A 21,914-nucleotide genomic window follows, 5' to 3' on the forward strand; every position below is an offset into this window, starting at 1 on the left:
ATCTGTGGTGGATTTCAAGTGGTCTTTTTAATAATTCATTAGCCAAGTGAAGTGAGGTCTAACATGGAACTTGGCATTTGTCTGTAATGCAGTAACTTTGGAACAGCCCATCTGATCAATACCAACATTTCTGGGAGTGTTCTAGACATCCGTGAGCCAAAACCTGTTGAGATTGGTGCAAATGGGAATACTGGGAATGCCTGATTGACAGGAACATCAGGGCCCCCAGATTTTCTGGTGCTGCAGGCGGAGAAATCTCAACTACTGCCCCCTGCTGCTGTGCACACATATTAGAAGCAGCAGGTTAACTTGAGTTAACTTGAGTGGACGTTGTATCCTGCACACTAACAAAAATAAGAGAGCCTTACAGGAGGTGTGTGCCTGTGCATGTGGAGCAAGGAACGGGGTAGGAGAGACGGGGAAGCAGCAGGCACTGGAGGGATGCAGCACTGTTGGTAGGGAGTGGAGGTAGAAGAAGAAGGAAGCAGGGACCTGGAGAGGACTGAGGGACGGTGGTTGGGCGGGGCTGGGGGGGGGGGAGGGGAGGAAAGGACCTGGTGGAAAAGGACCTGGTGGGAGGTATAGTATTTTCATGACAATCAGAGTTGTCAAGATAAACCATTTATTATGAACAGAAACTAAGTACAGAATAAGATAACACTTCCTACTATCCTGTATAGCTGCAGCTTGCAACAGCCCTGTCCTGGTCTTATAGGACCTGTGTGGCTCCCCTGGTATGTTATGATCATTGAATCTGAACACCACCCCAGGCGCTCTGAGTCTGAATCCCATCTGGGGCAGAAATTTGAAAAAAACAACAATAGGGTCTGCCTGTCCTGAGCTGCTTTTGTTTCTGCCCCAGCTGGAACTGTGTCATAGGAAACCAATGACAGTATCTAGAAGCGTGACATCTCTTCACTTCCAGGAGGAATTACCATAACACTATGAAATTTACAAACTGTAATAAATACAATACCTGACTTCACAACCCTTCAGGTTCCTTTAACACGACCTTAACATGTTTCAATCAGTCTCATTCAGCATTTCAGCAATGTGCCCAATTTTCTGTTTTGTAAACCCTCTTAAGGCAAATCCTTATCTGTAAAAGACCATTCAGTCTCATAGTTAATTACAGGGTCGGTTTTGTGTATTGTTTTCAAAAAGTGTCTGCTCTCACTTCACTTGTCACAGCCATATTTTCAGGTATCCTGAGCAGATGCTTAGGATTCCTTCATAAGATTTTTGCCTTCATCTTTGATTGCTGTAGTTTTGACTGGCCAGTGCCCATCTTGCCAAATTCTCAGTCTTTTTTGTTTTTTTAACTGTGGAAAATGTCTTGTTCCTTTATGTAATATTTTGTCTCGTTGTACTTTCCTAGTCTTTTCCTCACTATTGCGGAACCCTTGGTCATCCTTTATTTTTTCCCCATATCAGGTAATTGAGTCTTTATACATTTCATAGACTTTAAGGCCAGAAGGGACCATCATGATCATCTAGTCCGACCTGCACATCACGGGCCACAGAACCTCACCCATCCACTCCTGTGATAGACCCATGACCTCTGCTGAGTTACTGAAGTCCTCAGATCTTGATTTAAAGACTTCAAGGTTACAGAAAATCCATCATTTACTCTAGTTCAAAATAGCAAGTGACCCATCCCCCATGCTGCAGAGGAAGTAGACAGCCCCCCAGGATGTCTGCCAATGTGACCTGGAGGAAAATTCTTTCCCGATTCCAAATATGACAGTCAGTTAGACCCTGAACATGTGGGAGAGACCCATCAGCAAGACACCTGGGAAAGAATTGTCTGTAGTAACTCAGGGCCCTCCCCATCTAGTGTCCCATTTCCAGCCATTGGAAATATTTGCTAATAGCAGTCACGGATGGGCCATATGACATTATAGGCAACCTCATCATACCATCCCCTCCAGAATCTTCCAATCTCAGTCTTCAGACCAGTTAGGTTTTTGCCACCACTACTCCTCTTGGGAAATTGTTCCAGAACTTCACTCCTATGATAGTTAGAAAGCTTTGTCTAATTTTAAGTCTAAACTTATTGATGGCCAGTTTATATCCATTTGTTCTTGTAGAGGAGTTCAACAGGTGATGTTTTTCACATTGTAGCTCTATAGCTGAGTAGTGCTAAATATAAATTTTTTTTTATATATAGATAGATTTTAGCAAGTTCTTCACTGTACATATTCCACATACAGCATTGGCTTTGAGGATATCTAGGACTAGCTGTCTTGTGATGAAAGTTTGTACATTTTAGCAAAATCCAGGAATGCCCTATTCTTGAACTGTTCTCTGTTTATCAGTTATTACTGTTCTTGGTATTTCATGATGTACAAATACAAACTTAATGTGCCTGACAAACTTAATGTGCCTGTTGCTGCAGTGGGATCTTCAAATATGACTACTTCTGGGAAATTAGTAAAGTAGTCTATTTTAACCAGGTGGTCATGTCTTCTCCAACTGAACATATCAATTCGAACTTTGTTCCATGGAACTGAGCATTTTTTCATATGATACCATTGCTTCTTTCTGCTGGGAATTTCTGTACTTCTGACATATTCCTCACCTGTTTCCCATTTCTTCAATATCACTAGTGACCAGAATACAATTTCTCTAGCTCTCCTTTTTGATTTGGTCATTCCCAACTGCCCTTTGTGAATTCTTTCCAATGTTTTCTTTCTCATTGTGAGAACCACAATATGTGTCCCCTTTAAGAGCACTCCTGAGATCACTAAAAGCTAACTTTTATTGAGGGAATAGGCAGGTAGGAAGTGTTGCATTTTTTCCCTCCTATACTTATAGCTTATCACTGCTTGCAGGATTTCACTTTTAGCTGTTTGTCTCCTGTTCATCCCATAAGCTTGGAGAGACAGCATGTGATGATTTTATAACATTCACATGTATGATTACTGCTTGTTTCAGATTATCAGGCTATATGTACTGTCTAATGGAGCATAACCTCTTGAGACTGTGTCTGCTATTACTAAATAGGATACAGGTTGGAACTCCAGGGTTTCAACTTTGAACAGAGGCAACAACCAGGGGAGTTTTGGAGGGAGTACCTGCAGACTCTGTGCTTTGAGGTAGCGGGACTTAGTGAGTGGTGTGTCTGGTCCATCTGTTGGCGGTTTGGTTGACTGTTCTCTGTAAAAGGACTGTAGATGGGCCCTGGGCTCCTGAGTAAGCAGGGTGCCCTGTAAAGCCCATGAGGCGCTAGCCCTTGGAGCTTTCATCAGCCCACATGTTTGAAGTCTCTGATTGGTTAATTGCTCGCTAATGGTGAGGAGCAGAGCTGACTTAAGCAGGGAAGACTTGGTATAAAAAGTCACTTGCTAGGCAAATCCAAGAGCTGCAAACAGGCAGCTAACAAGGGAGTTTCCAAGGAAGTTTAGAGGGGCAGGGTGAGAGGCTTTGCTTTCAGGTTCCTCACTACATGTGATATCAAGATGGCCAGCAATAGAACAGTGGGGATGACCTGCAGCGGATGTGCCATCTTCTCTTTCCTACCTGAGGACAGAAGGGATTTTATGTGCATGAAGTAGAAGTTGGTTTCTGTGCTGGAGAAAAAGATTATTGGATGGAGGGGCAAGTTGAGATGCTACTGAGAATCGGAGAAGCTGAGGAGTTCCTAGACTATCAGGTTGGGAAAACATCACCTAGTACCCCAGGTTCCTGGAAGAAAGGAGCTGGCTACCAAGGAATTGGAGAGTGAGGAAGTCAGAGAGGAAGCCTGGCAGTTCATAACCACCAGAGGCAAGAGGTCATTGTGGCATTCTACACAGCTGGAGATAGATGAGGATGGTCAGGCTGTTGCCACCAGAGGGAAGAAGACGGGAGGGATTCCATATAACTAGAAGTTTCAAATCCATACCAAGTCCTGAACATGGAAACTTTGCAAGGTACTTCTCACAATCCAGCAGGTTGAAGGGAACAAAGAGATCTATGGGGGGACACGTGGATGGCAGCTAAGCTCAACCTGTAAGAAAATCACGCTTGCCCACAAAGAGTTCTCTAGTCATCCAAGGAAGACAGACTATGCTTGTTGAAGATTCAATACTCAGAAGACTAGAAAAAACATTCTGCAAGAGGCAGATGGACAACAGAACAGTATGCTGCTTTCCGGAGCCACGACACCAGAAGTCTATCCAATCTTAAAGTAACTTCTCAAGTCATTGGGCAAGGATCCAGTGGTGATGGTTCATATTGGCACTAATGATACTGCAGCGTGGGATATCTTGCAGATAGCAGATGACTTCAGGGAACTCAGAAGTGTGCTGAAGAAGAATGTCCAGATGATCTTCTGAGACCCTTCCTCTCACATGAGCAAAGGAAGACAGAAGGTAAAAGATTATAGAAATGAACCACTGGCTAAAATTGGTGTAGGGTAAGGGGTTTTGGTTTTGTGGAACATTGGTCCACTTTGCTGTGGGGAGAGGGGACTGTGTAGTTTGGATAGCCTCCACCTAATTATAAGAGGGACCAATCTCCTTGGGGACAGACTGGCTAGAGTAGTCAGGTGGTAGTAAAAGTAATAACAAAATGGAAGGGTAAAAAGAGGGATGATATGAGCACTCAGCACAAAATTGAGATGTTGAGAACAGAAGTAATCAAGGAACCAAAGGACATGAAGAGAAGAAATTCTTGACTATCCTATACGCCAACACTAGGAGCCTGTGTAACAAATGAGGAATTGGAATTGCTCATTTATGAACATAAATTTGGTCTAATTGGTATTTCTCAAACCTGGTAGGATGATTTGCACAATTATAAAGTTAAAATCAATGGTTATAACCTATTTAGGAAGGATCAAGTAGGCAAAAGGGGAAGGGTAATGACACAGTATGTAGAACATCACAATACTTGTTTCTGAGTCACTGATAGCTCAAAAGAAAATGCTATTGAATGTTTATGGTTCAATGTCTTAACAGATAAAGCACAAGAGGAGTATTAGTGTCTGTTACAAACCATCACTGATAAAGTTTGCAGATGACACAAAAATTGGGGAGTGATAAATAATTTAAAAGGATTGGTCACTGATCTGTGATTGTTTGGTAAACTGGGCTTGAGCAAAATATGCATTTTAATAGGCTAAATATAAATGTGTACATCTAGGAACAAAGAATGTAGGGCATACTTACAAGATGAGGGATTCTCTCCTGAGAGCAGTGACTCTGAAAAAGATTTGGGGGTCGTGATGGCTAGTCAGCTGATTGTGAGCTCCCAGTGTGATGCTGTGGCCAAAAAAGTTAATGCAATCTTGAGATTCATGAGCAAGGGAATCCTGAGTAGGACTAGAGAGGCTATTTTTCCTCTATGAATTTGGCACTGGTGTGACTGCTGCTGGAATACTGTGTCTAGTTCTGGTGCCCGCAATTCAAGAAGGATGTTAATACATTGGAAAGAGTTCAGAGAAGAGCCACAAGAACGATTAAAGGATTCCTTATAGTGATTGATCTCCTTGAGTCTATCTATTTTGCTTAACACTCCAGTGGCAGGAATCAGAGTAACAGCTGTATTAGTCTGTATTTGCAAAAAGAAAAGGAGTACTAGTGGCACCTTAGAAACTAACCAATTTATTTGAGCATAAGCTTTCGTGAGCTACATTAAATTGGTTTAATTTAAATTGGTTAGTCAAATAAATTGGTTAGTCTCTAAGGTGCCACTAGTACTCCTTTTCTTTTTGCAGTGGCAGGAAGTTGAAGCTAGACCACTTCAGACTGGAAATAAGGCATACATTTTTAACAGTGAGGGTAATTAATCCTTGGAACAGTTTACCAAGGGTCATGGTGAATTCTTCATCACAGACAATTTTTAGAAAAACATCCATTCTTGATTTAAAAATATGCTCTAGGAATTATTTTGGGGAAGCTTAGTGACCTATGTTCTACAGGATGTCAGACTAAGCGATCACTAAGGTTCCTTCTGGCCTTGGAATCTATGAATTCATACTTCTGTATTTTCAAAAGTAGTCACTGTATTCTTGGTGATGTTTCTTCAAGTCCCCTTTTGTGTAGTGCAATCAGTGGTTTGTGATCAGTTTCTGCTTTGAAGCTTCTACCATAGAAGGAGTTGACATTTTGTACACCATACCGAGCGTTTCTTTTTCAGTTTGTGCATACATCTCTGTTGCTGTCATAGTCCTAAATGCATATGAGACTTGCAACCAATCAGTTTGATGACATGGTAATAGTACAACTTCAAGCCCTTCTTTCAATGCATCTATAGAGAATTTGATGCCCTACAGTGGGTCAAAAAATTGCAGCACTGGAGCTGATGTCAGAGTGTGTTTTAAATCATTGAACTCTTTCATGCTCTGGTATCCTATACCCATTTGATGACTGAGACATGGTATATCAGACCCGTTGAGGCCCCCTGCTGGAGGCCTTGTGGTCCTACCACACCTAACCCCAGTGAAGTTGAGTCCTCCTGCCTACAGAGACTGAAGGGAAGCAGCCAATCAGAGCGCAGCAGGCTCAGATAAAAGGTGGTGCAGGGCCTGAGCAGGTTAATTCCTGTCTCGGACCAGAGGAGTAAGAAAGTGTGATCCTTGTTGGAGCTCAAGGGAGAACCAGAAGATGGGTTCTGGTGGCATTGGCATTTGGGGAGGAAGAAGAGTTGAGAACTTCAGCCCTGAAGTAAGGGTGAAGAGGAGAGGGCTGCATAGGAAGCGGCCCAGGGAATGTAGCAGGAGCAATTCATTAATGGAATCAGTACATAGCTGCTGTTTATAAGGTCCCTGGGTTGGGACCCGGAATAGTGGGCGAGCCTGGGTGCCCCCCCACCAATCACTGGCATATTGGACAAAGCCCCAAGAAGGGGACAAGTTTCGTTTAGAAGCCCAAGCACAGGGCTGGTATTTAAAGGGCTCAGGAATGGGGCTGAAGACCATGCAGAGAGCCAACCATTTGTTGGACTTTGTCACTCCAGAAGGAGGATGAACTTGAAGGAGAGCAAAGGCAAAGAGTCTCCTGGGAGAAAGCTCTGGGGGCACTGCTCTATACCAGGGCAGGCCAGACTTGCAGCTAGCCCAGTGGGGGGCCACAGATACCAACAAGGGCACAGTGATAGTCCTTTTTGGACCTTTGTTTTCCCAGAAGGGGTTCATCCATTTTAGACATTGTGTGACTTAGTTGGAGGGCTGAGCCATTGAAGACGCATCTGACTCAGGCAACAGCCAACAGGAGCATCACGAGCAGAGAGAGAAGGCAGGTTCATACCTAGCCGACAGGAAGTGCTCATGAGAGGCGAGTGCGCCCCGTCACAATGATCTTGTGAGGGAGATATCTTAGATGAGTTGTGCAAGCTGTATAATAAAGTATGTATTTGCTGACATAATTCAACATGCCTAGGAACATTTGAATCCCCTTTTTATCTTCAGATCTCAACATGTTCAGTACTGCCTTAATCTTTGATTCATCAGACAAAATTCTTTTTGAGGTGAGTCTCTCTTCCAAATATATTATTACCATTGTTTGAAATTGACATTTGGTCACATTAAGGTTATTAGCTCTCGCAATTTCCAGAATTGTTTGGTATTTCCTGATGTTCAGTAGAAGTGCTTCTCTAAATTATGTCATCAATGTACCCTTTCATGCTTGCTAGGCCCTCCAGCATCTGGCTTGTTGCATGGCGAAATACTTTTGGAGTTGAACATATTCTGAAAAGCAGTCTTAGGAAGCAGTATCTGCCAAATGGTGTGTTGAAAGTGCAGATATTTGAGCTCTCAGTGTCCAAGAGATCTGCCAACATCCAGCTGATGCATCTAATTTGCTGAAGAATTTGGCTCCTGCCATCTGGGACAACAGTTCACTTCCTGTGAGTAAGTGGAAGTGTACCCTTATATTTTAGTTTAACGCCTGAGGGTTGGTCCATATACAGTCGTAGTACCCCTCCTTTTTTCTGTACAGTTACTAAAGTGTGAACTTGGGCTGTACGTTGTTCTATTCTCCAGATGATACCATTTGGTTTGCGGCTCCTAGTCTAGCCTCTTTCTTAAAGCTTGAAGAACATTTTGTGTAGCGTGTACTACAGGTTCTGCATCTTCTCTTTACTATATCTTATATATTAGTGGAAAGCATTTATCTCCTGTGAATAAATCTTCATATGAAATGATTAATACATTCATAGCTGGTTCTATGTTGTCTTTCTGACATACATCCTCATAACAAGCACCTTACATGTGGGAAGGCCCAAAACACTTCGTTTGCTTCCCTCTGCCTACGACCACAAATTCTTGTTTTATCATTTTCCCATTACATTTAAGTGTCAGTGTGCACTCACCCACCATTAGAATTGTTTGTTCAGAATAGTCTTTCACAGACACTTTTGACTTTTCCACTTTCATGTGCTCCTTACATTTCTCTATTTCACTTCCTGTTATTCCATTTACATGTGCCCCAATGTCTGTTTTGGACGTCACATATGTGCCAGCCATTTGTACACAATTTAATTACCCAGTCTTTTGAGTTCTCTGATGCCTTTATTATTGTCTTAAGAACAGCTCTTCCTCTTCACTTGAGGAATCCCGTGCGCTTTCCTGCTTTCTCTGCACATTTTAGCATAATGGTTGGGTTCACTACAGTTTCTACATACTTGCCTGATGCTGGGCATTTCCTATACTCATGGTTGCTACATCGCTGGATTTGTTTTCTGCTTTCCATGTTTCTGTCCTTGGCCAATTTCTGTGAGCTTTTCCCTTTCTGGTTTAGCTATAGTATTTTGCCATCAGCTCTGTGCCTATCTGTAAGCTTTTTATTTGTGTTTCTGTTTGTTTTGCTGCTTGGTATGTACATATTGCCCTTTCTAGCGTCAGATCCATTGCCTAGTAACTGTTACATCACAGGACAATCTGATCTTTAATGGGAGTTTTTTAATATTACAACACTGACTTTTTTGTTTTAAGCCCAACAAACTACTTTATTGTTTCACCTTCATTCTGTGTTCTCATCCTGAACATATCTCTCTCATAAGTAACTTTTTTTTTCCTAGGGACACAATGATCCTCAAACACTTTTGTTATTTCTTCAAACCTTCTTCTCTTCCATGACCACCACCATCTGTTTAGAATGCATTGTGTACATTTAGGGCTTCTGTACCTGCTACCGTTAAGAGCAGAACAATCTTTTGCTTATTCTCTGGTTTATTTGCCCCTGTAGCTTTCATATACCATTCAGATTGCTGTCTGAACCTTTTCCAAGCATAAGCAGAACTTCCCCAGATTCTTAAGGCTGGTGGGGAATTACTTGCAGTTGCATGGGCTCTGCAGTAGCCTTTGCAATGTGAACTCTCACTGGGTCTTCCAGCATGGTATGTCTTCCACACCTGGTACTATGTAGTATCTGCCTGATGAGCAGAGTGGTGTCCAGATAGACCCTTTATTAGGAACAAGAACAACATATAGAAAAGAGGTAACAAAAACTTCCCACTGCTCTGTGTAGCTGCAGCCTGTGGCTGCCTTGCCCTGGGATTCTTGTTTCTGCCCCAGGGGAAGTGTGTCGTTGGGGAAACCAGAGACTGTGTTTAGCGTGTAGAGCAGGGGTCTCAAGCATGGGGCCCTCGCGTCTGGGGTTATTTCCTGTGGCCTGCCAAGCTCCCCGCACCCCCCGGAGTTATTTCCTGTGGCCCGCCAAGCTCCCCGCACCCTCTGGAGTTATTTCCTGCGGCCCTCCAAGCTCCTCTCCCCCCGCTCCCCCTCCCCCCAGCACGCCATGTCTCTGCTCCTCTGCCTATCTCCAAGCGCTTCCTGCCGCCAAACAGCTGTTTCCAGGAGGGAGGGGGGAGAAGCGGGGAGCCGCACACTCAGGGGAGGAGGCAGAGAAGAGGCAGGGCAGGGGCAGGAATTTGGGGAAGGGGTTGGAATAGGGGCGGGGAGAGGGCAGAGTTGGGGTGGGGACTTTGGGGAATGGGTTGGAATGGGGGCAGGGAAGGGGTGGGCAGGGCAGGGGCGGGGCCTCATGGAAGGGGTGGAGTAGAGGGCGGGGCTGGGGGCAGCGGGCGGGGGCGGTGTCAGAGATGCGGCCCTCGGGCCAATGTACTAGTCCTCATGTGGCCCTCCTGGTGATTCAAGTTTGACATCCCCAGTGTAGAGGAAGCATTACATCTATATATTTTCTAGGGGACTTACTGTATGGAACAAGGAGGAATTGGGTGGCTGGGGTGGGTGTGGAAGAGAGACCTTCGTTGGTGGAATGGAGATACGGAGTCGAAAGCAGGGACTTTGGGGTGGCAGGGACCTGGTGAGGAGGAATGGGAGTGGAGGGAACCCAGACCCTACCATGGTGTGAGGGGCACACAGCAACCTTTGCAAGGGGGTTGCAGGAGCCTGGTATGAGGGGGCCTTACAGAAACTTCAGCATGGGTAGAGGGAGAATGGGACACGCACAGGGTTCCTGCCAGGGGTGGAAGAGAGGATAAGGTTGCCACACAGCCCTTGCCATGGAAGGGAATGGGGCACAATGGTATGGGGAAAGGGAAACACCACAAACCACTGGCATGTGGCAGAGGGGGGAATGAGGAGGAGAGACAGAGCTCTAGGCATGGGATGGGCAGGGAGAGTTGCAGGGAGTCTGTGAAACAGAGAAGGATGGGAGGGTGGCATACAGGGAGCTTGTGGGAGGGACTGGATTGATGCAAGGAGCTCCTGTTGGGTGCAATGCACTTGGCCTACAGAAGCTATGAATTGTGCAACCCCCTACTGAATACTGTATTTTGACCTGGTTATTGGAATATTTACTGAATGACTACATTGGATTAAATCAATAGAACTATTGGGAAACAAACATGACTCAAAATAAGACGTCCCTCAACAAACTCTTGGGAATTGTTACAAAACACCTGAGACAATGCACGGGCCTTTTCTTTGATGCTCTAGGTTGGCCCCTGTAGAGCACACCAAACTGGTTTTGGACATCAGGTCCAAGCATGTGAGCTGAGAGAACAAAGAGCTTTGTCTGCCTTTAAAGACAGTTCTTACCACATCCTTGAGGGACTTAAGGTATGTCTACGCTGCAGTGAAACACCCGCAGACCATGTCAGCTGAGTTGGACTCGAGGCACTCAGACTACGGGGCTGTTTAATTGCAGTGTAGCTGTTTGGGGACCCTCTCCCAAGTGAGAGGCCTGGGCTCCAGCCTGAGCCTGGATGTCTACACTACAATTAAACAGTCCCGAAGCCTGAGCCCCATGAGCCCAAGTCAGCTGATCCAGGCCAGCCATGGGTGTTTAATTGTAGAATAGACATACCCTAAGATTCCAGAGGTTGGGGTGTCTGTGAAATTAGACATACTAGGTCTTCATGTTAAGGATGGTAGGACTTCAGGTATGATAGACTTGCACTCAGTCCTTGCATTGTTTTTTAAAAAAAACCTTTTGATCTTATGTTATGCTTTGTTCCAGTGGTTAAGAATAAACAATATTTGGTTTTAAGAAGGCTATTTTGAGTCACTAATCCACTGGTCACAAGTTTCTTCAGGGAAGAACTGTAGGTAGCGAACACAGGCATACCTGTTTGGATAAGCATGGTTGATGTGCAGGGTACTGCATCCCAGGGAGAATCGTGGTTTCACCCCAGGAGGGTTGAAGGCACAAAGCCTCATACCCCGGGCGGACGGGTGGAAGTGTGCTCAGAGAGACCAGATGGGGTTTGGAAGTGCAGCTAGCCCTGTAATTGTCATATCTACCACAGAATGGGCCAGACTCTGCTACTTGTACTCAGCCAGTGGGATTATTTGTAGAGCAAGGGTACTACCTCAGCATGAGTAAGGGTTTCAGAATCCCACCATACATCCTATTTGTCACATTTTCATGAGTAACTTCTACATTTTTGGACTTTAACGCTTTAGCTATATCCAGGAATCCTCTCTCCAAAGTGGTGTAAAGCCATTGATCATGCCCTTTGCTGGAGAGTCGTTTTGTTGTTTTCTCTGTGTGAAATTCACTGTTGTGCAGAGAGCTTGAGCCCTTCTTTGAAGATTTAAGTAATGCATAGGTCTTGTTCATGCTCTCTAAACTGAAGGGGTGAATATTACCGACTACGGTTTTGGGCAAGGGCAAATAATTGCTTAAAAATTAAATACTATATTTTTGGGGAATTTGCTATTATAGTCTCCTGCAAATTGTTGCTTTATGTGGCTGTGCCTTTTGTGAATTCATAATATCTCTGAGGTGTCAGAAATGTGTGCCGCCTTTGAAATATTTTAATATGTTTTGCAGCTTGGATTAGAAAAAGAAGAAAGGATCCACCCACAATGGAGGTAAGAGCTGAAGTACCTTGTCAATTGTAAATCCAGTTTAACTAGACCTATTAGTTTTCTTGGACTGATCCGTCCAACCATTTTAGAGAGAGAATGTAAATAGTGCTGCCTGCCTATTTTTTGTTATGTAAATTATATTCAGTAGCGATATAAGCTTCTTTTAGAATTTTATAGTACAGTGTTAATGTCAGGGTGTGGAAGTAGAAATGAAATTCCTCCATTGTTTATATATCTGTTTCTTACAAAGAATTTATCAGAATTAAGTTACATTGTGATGTTGGGGTAAGTAATTGTGGTCATTCAGAAACTTCTAAATAAGTGAATTCTAAAATGGCTATTATTATTTCTTTAAAAAATCAGACCCGCTATATCCTAGTATGATTTTTTCATGCCAATTGACATTAAAATGCATGCTTCAAAGGCAGTTTCCAGCATATTCATCAGAACAGAAAAAGATACTGCATTAACATTTTACAATGCTAATGAGATGGGCTTTTTGCAGTCCTGACTTTTTTTCAAAAGTGCTTTCTAATGGAATAAAGCTGTGAAATATTGCTTACTCTTTCATGCTGACAAATGTGCGAAGAATGGAACAATTCTGACTGTTTTGATCAGATAAAACAAACCTGAATTTGACACACAGTTTTATTAAAACCTGGCATTTAGCAATGAATCTATAGACTAAAAAAGTGAGTTACCATAAAGGCTCAATCTAACACTGTGTCAGGAAGTAGAGCTCTATTGACTTCAGGGGCACTACATTGATGTACATCAGCTGAGGATCTGGCCCTCTATCTGTGACCACCTGACCTGCACAAGCTAGCAGGTTACCCACTTTGGCTGCACATTAAGATAACCTATTCAGGATACTACTCAGCCTGTCATTTTTACACACCAGTATTTTTTCAAGAGGTGTAGAATTGTAGAAATGAGCTCTCACCTGCTATGCAGCTCTTTCTATTGGTGTTTCTTCTGCTTTCCCTTCCCCACTCCTCACTGGAGTTACCCAGGCAATGGGGGCTGTAGAAAACCCATAAGTGGAACTAAAATGGAGTTAAGCCTGTGTCCTAGAGGTTGTTGAGGACCTTAAAACAAAAATGCTTGTGCAAAGGGTACATCTTTGCTTATACCCCTCCTTCTCTAGTCACTGAAGAAATGGGAGTGCTACTCTCTCCATTCTTTCTGCTGGGCTCCATAGATCAAAGTGCTTTTGGGGACAGAGAGGGAGTATTCAGCCCACTGGGCTCTCTCTCTTCTCCCTGGCTGAGCTTAGGCCATCAGCTAAATGTCAACTTGGATCAAGATGTCCTGTCAGTATTTCTTTCCTTGCTGAAAATATACGTCCTGTGGTACTGGTACTTCAAAGATGTTGAGTGTCCCCCACCCCCAATATCGCTTCCATAAGTCAGATTGCCATGCTTGTTGGGCTGGGTAGAGTCTAAGACTATGCCCCTGAGAAGCAGGATTAGTTTGTTCAGCCATTTTCTTTTGGAACTGATGTTAAGGGTGCTTCTGGATGGGGAGGTGTGGGGGGTTGGGGCAGTGGTCAGTACCCCTTCAGAACAGGGAGCAAGCATCTCCTGCAGATGAGCAACTATAGAGGCACATTTGGATCATTAGACCCCTAAATATGTCACATTGTAGATGAAGTGAGCTGAGGAGGATGAAAGATTATTGGAAGTAATGGTGCATTTAGAGTCATAGAACTACTCATGCCTTTAACTTCATGAGGTTTATTAGGGTCTAAAAATTATTTAGCAGCTAAGAACTGTACCTGCAGGGCTGTTCATTGACCTTATCAGAGAAGAAATGATAAACTGGGAATCTGAGTAGTAATTTTTTGTTGGAACTAATCCCTAAAGTAGTTTTTTTTCATTTATGTAATATAAGTGAAACTAATACACATTGATGTGGGATAATGTTTTTCAGCATTCAGGTGGGATGATGTACATAATCCACTTGCCATGATAGTCTTTATATCACAACACACCATCTCTCTCTCTCTCTCTCTCTCCCCCTCCCTCCCTCCCTCCCTCCCGAGACATAGTTTGGAAATTTTCCTGTTTTCCCACAATGTACTGATAGCTTTAGTGTTTTATCTACAGTAATCCCTAGATATCTCTGCTGGTTTGTATTCTGTATTATACTCCCTTTTTGACAATAATGTTGATATGGTAACTGCTCTTTGACAGCTATGGAACTGGGGAATATTTGTGACCGTATTTCATACTGAAACTGTTGTGTAACAAATCTCCTTGTTTTTCTCACATCTTTCTCCTGGGGTGAGAGTATCTCCTCAAAAGGCTGTGGAGTGCACAGATTTTGAGTTTCATGTCTTGACATTGCACTGTTATGTCACTTTGTGACGCTGCATCACGACACAGCGCAAACACTGCACTTCCTGAAGCTTAAGGAACTGGAGCTCTACCTCAGCTGTTTTGGTAGGAAACAGCTGTAGCCTGGCGAATTCCTGCATTTTTTAACCATTGCCCTTCTCTTTAGCCCTTTACCCATCCTTGCCCCTTTTTCCCCCTGCCCCAACTCTAACATATATTGTTCTTTCTCTTCATTTCCCCTCCTCCATTCTGCCCTGTTGGCCTCCTGTCTCCCTTTCTCTTTTCACCATAGACCTTATCTACCCAGCAAAACTTTACTTGAGGTGGTTGTGAACAACAGAGCTAGGTGACATGATACTGACCATGGCTTCATGGTCAGCATAGACCAGCAAAAATAGCATTCAGCATCACGTCAGTGTTTAATCGGTTAATGACGTGCTGCTAAACATGATTTGTTCAGCTCTACACTGATCATGAAGCCATGGTCAGCATCAAGTCACCTAACTGTATTGTTCAGAACCATGTTCAAACATGATGCACATTTTATAGCACAAACAAGGCCATTCTTCAGCCCCCCTTTACTTTTGTCACCATGCACTCAACAGATCTTCATCATAATGCTTTAACTCAGCCCCTTATGGGCTGTAACACACAAGGAATTTAATTGATATTCATCTGTTGGTGTTGTCACTAGATTTAGTTTTTCTTATAGTGGAATCCTGCGATAATAATTTCTATTGGACAACTACTTGTTCAGCTTTAAGGTACTTCACATACTTTGAGTTCCTTTTATTTCCCTTTTCCCCCTTTTTTGGAGGACAATTACTTAGAACAACACCCCGTTTGCTTGGCAAGTCAAAACCAAGAATATTTTTCTTCTGTCAATTATGTCTAATTTGGGCAGTAATGGAAAGAATGTCAGTGGTTCAGAGCCTGGGGTTTTACAAAGTAACCCTCTGGGATGCTGAGCCACAGTTGGTTGCCTTTTGATTTTATTCCAACTTGAAATATACCAGATCTCCTCCTTAACTCATTTATAAGATTGGTGATAAAACACAGCTTGGTCTGCATTCATTTGCAAAGTAATCTGCTGTTAAGAATACTGTGTTCCTATGGTAATGAGACTCCATTTAGATAGAGACTTTGGGCCATATCCTCAGCTGCTGTAAATCAACATATACATCAATTTATACCACCTAAGGATCTGGCCTCAATATCTGTATCATTGCATCCTAAAGGCAGTAACACATTGTGTATGTATGGACATATATAGTCTGTTCAGAGAAAGTTACACTGATATGTTCCTCAACTATTATAAAAGACATAAAAAATTAAACCTTTACAAATAGAACAAGAGATGAATGAATAAATATCTTGGAACATTCTAAGATTAGGCAGTGCCCATCTCTTAACTTTGTATACAGGCACCAGAAGTGAGCATGGACCTTTCCAGACAAATAAAAGACATGTCCCTGTCCTGAGGAATTTATAATCCAAATTAATCAGAATATTTTAAAGTCTACAGAAGTTGCAACTTTAAATCAAGTGCTATTCTGTCAAAAGAGATCTGGTAAATTATAACATTACATGCAAATCAGCTTATCTGATAAGTGTTTGGGATGCCCTAAATTACTGATGGGTTACCAAAAGTTGTCTTTGGATATACTGGTGGTGTACTGTTATACTGTTGGGCCTACAGATTTATCCTGATTGTGAGCTCAACTATAAAAAGTGAGTGTAAGTTCATAAGATGTCACAATGACCCATAATAACAAATGTAAATAGGAACAGATGCAAAAAACCAGACAGAAAACCTAAATTAGTCTTTTTTTAAAAAAAGAAGCCTATTGCTATAACTCCTGGACGGTGTTGGGATTATGCTTGGTAAATAAGAAAATGTGAGTCCAAAAATTAATGAACCAAAATTAGTGTGTCAAATACTAGGCTTAATTGGTGGACCGAATAGTGAGGGAATGGGCCATTCAACCCACTCCACTCCATTTTTGGGTCCTTACAGAAAGATGATTTGGTTGGGGAGGTGGGAAATCAGAAGAACAGATGGGGACTACTGGCTCAGTCTTCACCATCATAGCTGCCACCCCTGCCACCTTCCTGGACCCTGAGCCTGAGAGAGATCCTGACTAGACCAGGCCAGAGAGGGGGACCCAGATGACATTGCCACGTCTACTGGTGCTGGCTAAATCCCAAACACCACCTGAAATAAAAGGGGATTGTACTTTAACAGCTCCAGTCCAGCTCAACTAACTTCTTCTCTCTTTCCCCAAAGGACAGTTATTAACATCTTTAATATCCTCTAGCAGACTGTCAGAGAAGGAGATTTTCCTTCTAAAGACTCTTTCCAGCTAACAGGAAAGGGAACAAAGATTCTTGTTTTTTTTAATAAAAGCCTATTTAATATTGTATATTTAAAATTTTTTAACTGTTTTTCCTCCTTTTCTTTATCGTTAATAAAAAGTTTAAAGGATGTTTAATGTGTTTGCCATGGTACTAAGCAGACTAAGATCTCTGTATACCAGGGATTGGCAACCTTTGGCACGCAGCCCGCCAGGGTAAGCCAAAGGTGTTAACATTAATGTTGGACAGTGACTGAGTAAACAGTGTTAAACAAGGCCCAGGGTTTAGTATACAGCAGGGATCTGCAATCTCTGGCATGCCAGGGTAAGCCCCCTGGTGGGCGGAGCCAGTTTGTTTACCTGCCGCGTCCACAGATTCGGCCAATCACAGCCTCCCACTGGCCGCGGTTCGCCGCTCCAGGCCAACAGGGGCTGCGGGAAGCGACGGCCAGCACATCCCTCAGCCTGCGCCGCTTCCCACAGCCCCCATTGGCCTGGAGCAGCAGACCGCAGCCAGTGGGAGCTGCAATCAGCCGAACCTGCAGACACGGCAGGTAAACAAACTGGCCCCGCCCACCAGGGGGCTTACCCTGGCAGGCCACAGGCCAAAGGTTGCAGATCCCTGCTGTATACTAAACCCTGGGCCATATTTAACACCGTTTACTCAGTCACTTTCCAACATTAATGTTAACACCTTTGGCCATACATTCCATCTAAATTAATAGGCACCCATCGTGGGGCCTAAAGGGTTAATACATATTCAGAAGCTAGCACACTGGCAAACAAGAAATTGTTTTCAAGATTTAAAACAAAAATTTGTTTTTAAAATTCTTTGATGTGTTAAGCTTGTTTAAAATGAGCATGCAAAAAAGTTAATATTTTTGATTTTAAAAGAGGGGTTTACAATTGTTATAAAGTTATTAAATTTTTATTTTAGCAAAGGTTTGCTTCATTTTTTCTTTTATTTTAAAGTTTGTACTTTCTGTAATTAGTAATTTTAAGTTCAATACAAATATTTTTTAAAAAGCAAAAAATTATAAAAATGAAGTGTTAAATTATGAAAGGTTAAGTTACTAAACAATTTTTTATAAATGACATCTTAAATAACCCTCTTATTAACCAAATGACATCTTAATTTGGGGATGCAACTGCATTAACTGTAAATTAAATCTCAAACCACCAAAACCAAGGGCTTTTGCAACACCAAACTTTTTGGTAATTTTTCTAATTGTTTTATTTTTGCAATCTTTTTTCCCTCTCCCATGTCATTTTTACCACCTCTGGGTGTTGCAAATGTGGTTGCAAAGTAACTTTTTGATGACTTTTGTAAAAATGCTGTCAGGGCTGAAGTGTTGTTTGTTTTTTCCTCCAAGTGAGCAAGCATAACCACTGCTGCATAATATGTTCATGGTTTGTGTAAATGTACAACTTTAACTGTGCAAGCAGAAAAGGAGGGGGAAGTTTTTGCCATCTTTACCCATTCAGGATGTAGAACCAAAAAAGTACTAAAAGCTAGTTTGTTCTTAAATATTTTACAAACATATAACAGTAGCAAAGTTTTTTGTTTTTATCAACAAATGAAGTAAGTTCTTAAGCTTTGTTAACATCACCACCTCTCCCAGCTCCATCTAAATCCCAAATGCCACGTAAAACACAGTCAGACTTTAACAACAGCTTCAGCCCACCTCAACTAGCTTGTTCTCTTCCCTCCAGAAACCAGTTATTAACCTCTTTAATACCTTAAAACCTGTCAAACAAGGGAGATTTTTTCTAAAAACTCAAAAATAATTGTTAAATTAAGCCTTGTTTAATACTATACATTTCAAATATTTTAAATGTTTTTCCTTCTTTTCTTTATATTTAATAAAAAAAATTTTAAAACGTTTGCCAAAATACTAAACAATCTCTATACACCAAACTTTGTATAACACTGTTTAATGTTAAACAATAACTAAGTTATATTAACACCGTTAGCCCATATATTTCATCTAAATTAATACAACAGTACTATGGGGGTAAGGTTGTATTCATGATAAAAGATTTCTCTTCAGTTGTTCTCCATGTCCACCAAGAGTAGGGAAAAGAAGTAATGGGCCTAATTTGTAGCAAGGGAGATTTAGATACTAGGAAAATTTTCCTCACTATAAGGATAGTTAAGGAACAGGTTACCTAGGAAAGTTGTAGAATCCCCATTACCAGAGCCGTCCCTAGGGTACTGCAATTGGGGGCGATCACCCTGGGCCCTGCGCTTTGGGGGGCCCCGCGCTTCATGAGGAGGCGGATGGGGAGGTGAGGTGTGGGGTGGGCAGGGGGGGTGAGGAGGAGCCCCCCTACCAACTTCCCCCTCCCTCCCAGGGCCTACCACCGATCAGCTGTTTCACAGCATCTGGAGGCGCTTTGGGGGAGGGGAGAGGAGCTAGGGCGCAGTGCACTTGGGGGAGGGGGTGGAACTGGGCAGGAAAAAGGCGAGCTGGGGCCTTGGGGGAAGGGGTGGAGTGGGGCTGGGGACTGGGCGGAGCTAGGGGAAGCACCTCTGGCAGAAAGAAACTCGGCACCTGTGTCCCGGGTCCCGCACCCTCGTAGGGATGGGCCTGTCCATCACTGAAGAATTTTAAGAACAGGTTAGACAAATATCTGTCAGCAACAGTCTGTTTACTTAATCCTGCCTCAGCATGGGAGGGATGGACCAGATGACCTCTTGAAGTTCCTTATAGTCCTCCATTCCTGATTTTTGTGGTCTTTCCCTCCAGTATTTCAAGGCATTATCTGACTTAACTTTTAAATAGTGCCGCTGGTAAACAAAATTGTAATTAATGCTATGCAGGTTGTTATCAGTTATAGACCCCTATTCTTACAGTTTCCCTTCTGGCTGTAAAATCTACTCCAGGCTGAAAGCTGGCACTCTTCATGTCTCAACTCCCATAAGTTATCTATTGGATTTTTAAGACAATTATAAAGGGACAAAAAAAGATGATATTTTCAAAAAATCCTTCAGGGTCTATCTCATGGGCTTATGTTTCCATTACATCGCCAGGCATGCAAAATTTAAAGCTCTTAGACACTGAGGCATCCATAAGAGTCTTATGGGCATCTCATAGTTAGTGTTTTAGGCTGCTTCCTGCATCCTAAATTTATTTTCTTTTTGACTACAGGTGGCAAGTAACTCCTAAGACCTCACAGTGCTTTCGTGATTACTCAGGCTTGCATGTTTTTCTCAAGCTTCACAGCATTCTACATCCTCTCTATCCTTTCTGGGTCAGTTTTCTGGTTTTGTGTGTTTTGTTTGTTTGGGGGTTTTTTTTGTTTGTTTTTTTTTTGCTTTTAAAGCAGTCTTTCTTTTTTGTTGGTGTACTTTCTACTTCATCCAGTTTCCAGTTGCATCAAATGGGTACTTCAATGAGGAACTGGAACGCTTCTATCCTCATCTCCATCATGCAAGTTTTCCAGGGATAACTTTAATCACAGATATACTGGACCTTCAGCTTCTAGACTCTTCAGTCTGGAGCTTCTTAGGAAGTAAGGGCCTGACTGAATCCAGCCTACGATTTATCTAGTTCAGTACCCTGTTACCTGGATAGTGGTCAGTACCAGTGCTTGGTTTATGTCCTGGCGATGCCTGGGTTACTGTAAGCCATACTCCCCAAATAAGCAGTGCATCATCCGTTCTGAAATGCTGCACCTGGCCTTGGTTGAGCATATCTCCCTACTGCAATTCCATCCAGTGCAATGGAGGCTGCTGTCCTGATCTGGATTTTGAAAAAAGCACAGGGAAACAAATATTGGGGGGAAGCTAAGAACCGAATCTATGTGAGGGTGTGAGCCTCCATGAAGGGGAATGGGGCAAAAGTGTTCGTCCACTAACCAATACTGACTAATCCTTCCTTCACTATACTGCCAGAATAGACTATCAACCTTGTCCCTTTCTGGTCCATCTTGGAGAATAGGAAAGATAAGCAAGCTGAACAACCTTCAGATCATTATGACCTATTTACTAGGGTGAAGTCTAATGGCAATGAAAGTCTTTCATAAAGCAGCCTATAATAGTATTCTGACTCAAGTGTGCCAACTTGCTTATGAACCTCCTCAGTTAGGCATACTGTCTGGAAGAAAGAGGATACCATCTGGCTTTCCTCATAGAGCATGGATGTTTAATAGGTGATATAGTTTCAGCTCTTAATTCACTGCTTAAATCAGGCTTGTACACCCACCACTAATTCTCTGTAATGCAACTTTGCACCTGGTGGGTTGTATGCCCATCCCTCCAAGCAGGGACCTGAATCACAGGCTATTCATCCCTTCTTCTTACTCCCACTGCAATCACACCATGCTACCACGACGTCTTGAAGAAGACCTTGTTGCTCCAGATGTCACCCTCTGACACCTTGCAATCCCAATTGCCCTTTTATTACACGTCAAGCTACAGGGTCAGAGAGGAATGGGGCTTCGTCTCTGCGCCTGGCTTTCTGATACTTCTGCAGCAGCCAGAGAGCTATCAGTAGTGGAGCTACTTTGTGCCAGTTCCCGTCTTATACCAGCTGTCACAATGAGCCAGGTGCCACCTAGACAATCCATCATTACTGGGGTTCAATCAACAGAGCATTTCCTGCTGGATGGTTGGAAATGGATTTAGCTCAAAATGTCCTCAGTTTTCTCAGTTTGTTACACTTTTACTGTTACTCTGACATTTTTTTGTGTGTGTTAATATTTTGTGAGAGATTAAGTAGGTTTGTGTGTTTCTTTAGCTAGTGTGAAAAGCCTGAAAATGGCTTGGAATAGAAAATACTATGCTGTAGTAAATGGCTGCTTTTCATTTCTAATGCATTATGTGCTTGATATGCAGTAATAAAACTAAATGGCTTCTGAATTGCACAGTTGGATACAAGGTGAAATGTTAAAAAGAAAAAAAAATTGACAGCTCCTGTCTTCTTTCAAACTATTTCTAGCATTTCCATAATTATC

General features: G+C 42.7%; 1 protein-coding gene across 2 annotated transcripts in view; it reads left to right on the forward strand.

The window, feature by feature from the left end:
• The window catches only part of NDUFAF2 (NADH:ubiquinone oxidoreductase complex assembly factor 2), a 131,526-nt gene that overhangs the window by 88,662 nt on the left and 20,950 nt on the right, over positions 1 to 21,914 (forward strand). Inside the window, exons 3-4 of one of the 2 annotated variants that reach the window (XM_077816901.1) lie at positions 7,394 to 7,452; positions 12,225 to 12,265. In XM_077816901.1, the coding sequence (XP_077673027.1) occupies positions 7,394 to 7,452; positions 12,225 to 12,265 (100 nt within the window). The remainder of the gene's footprint in view (positions 1 to 7,393; positions 7,453 to 12,224; positions 12,266 to 21,914) is intronic. The other variant, XM_077816900.1, reaches the window with a different exon arrangement.

The sequence above is a fragment of the Eretmochelys imbricata genome, chromosome 5 (genome assembly GCF_965152235.1).
Source record: "Eretmochelys imbricata isolate rEreImb1 chromosome 5, rEreImb1.hap1, whole genome shotgun sequence".
Classification (NCBI taxonomy): domain Eukaryota; kingdom Metazoa; phylum Chordata; order Testudines; family Cheloniidae; genus Eretmochelys; species Eretmochelys imbricata.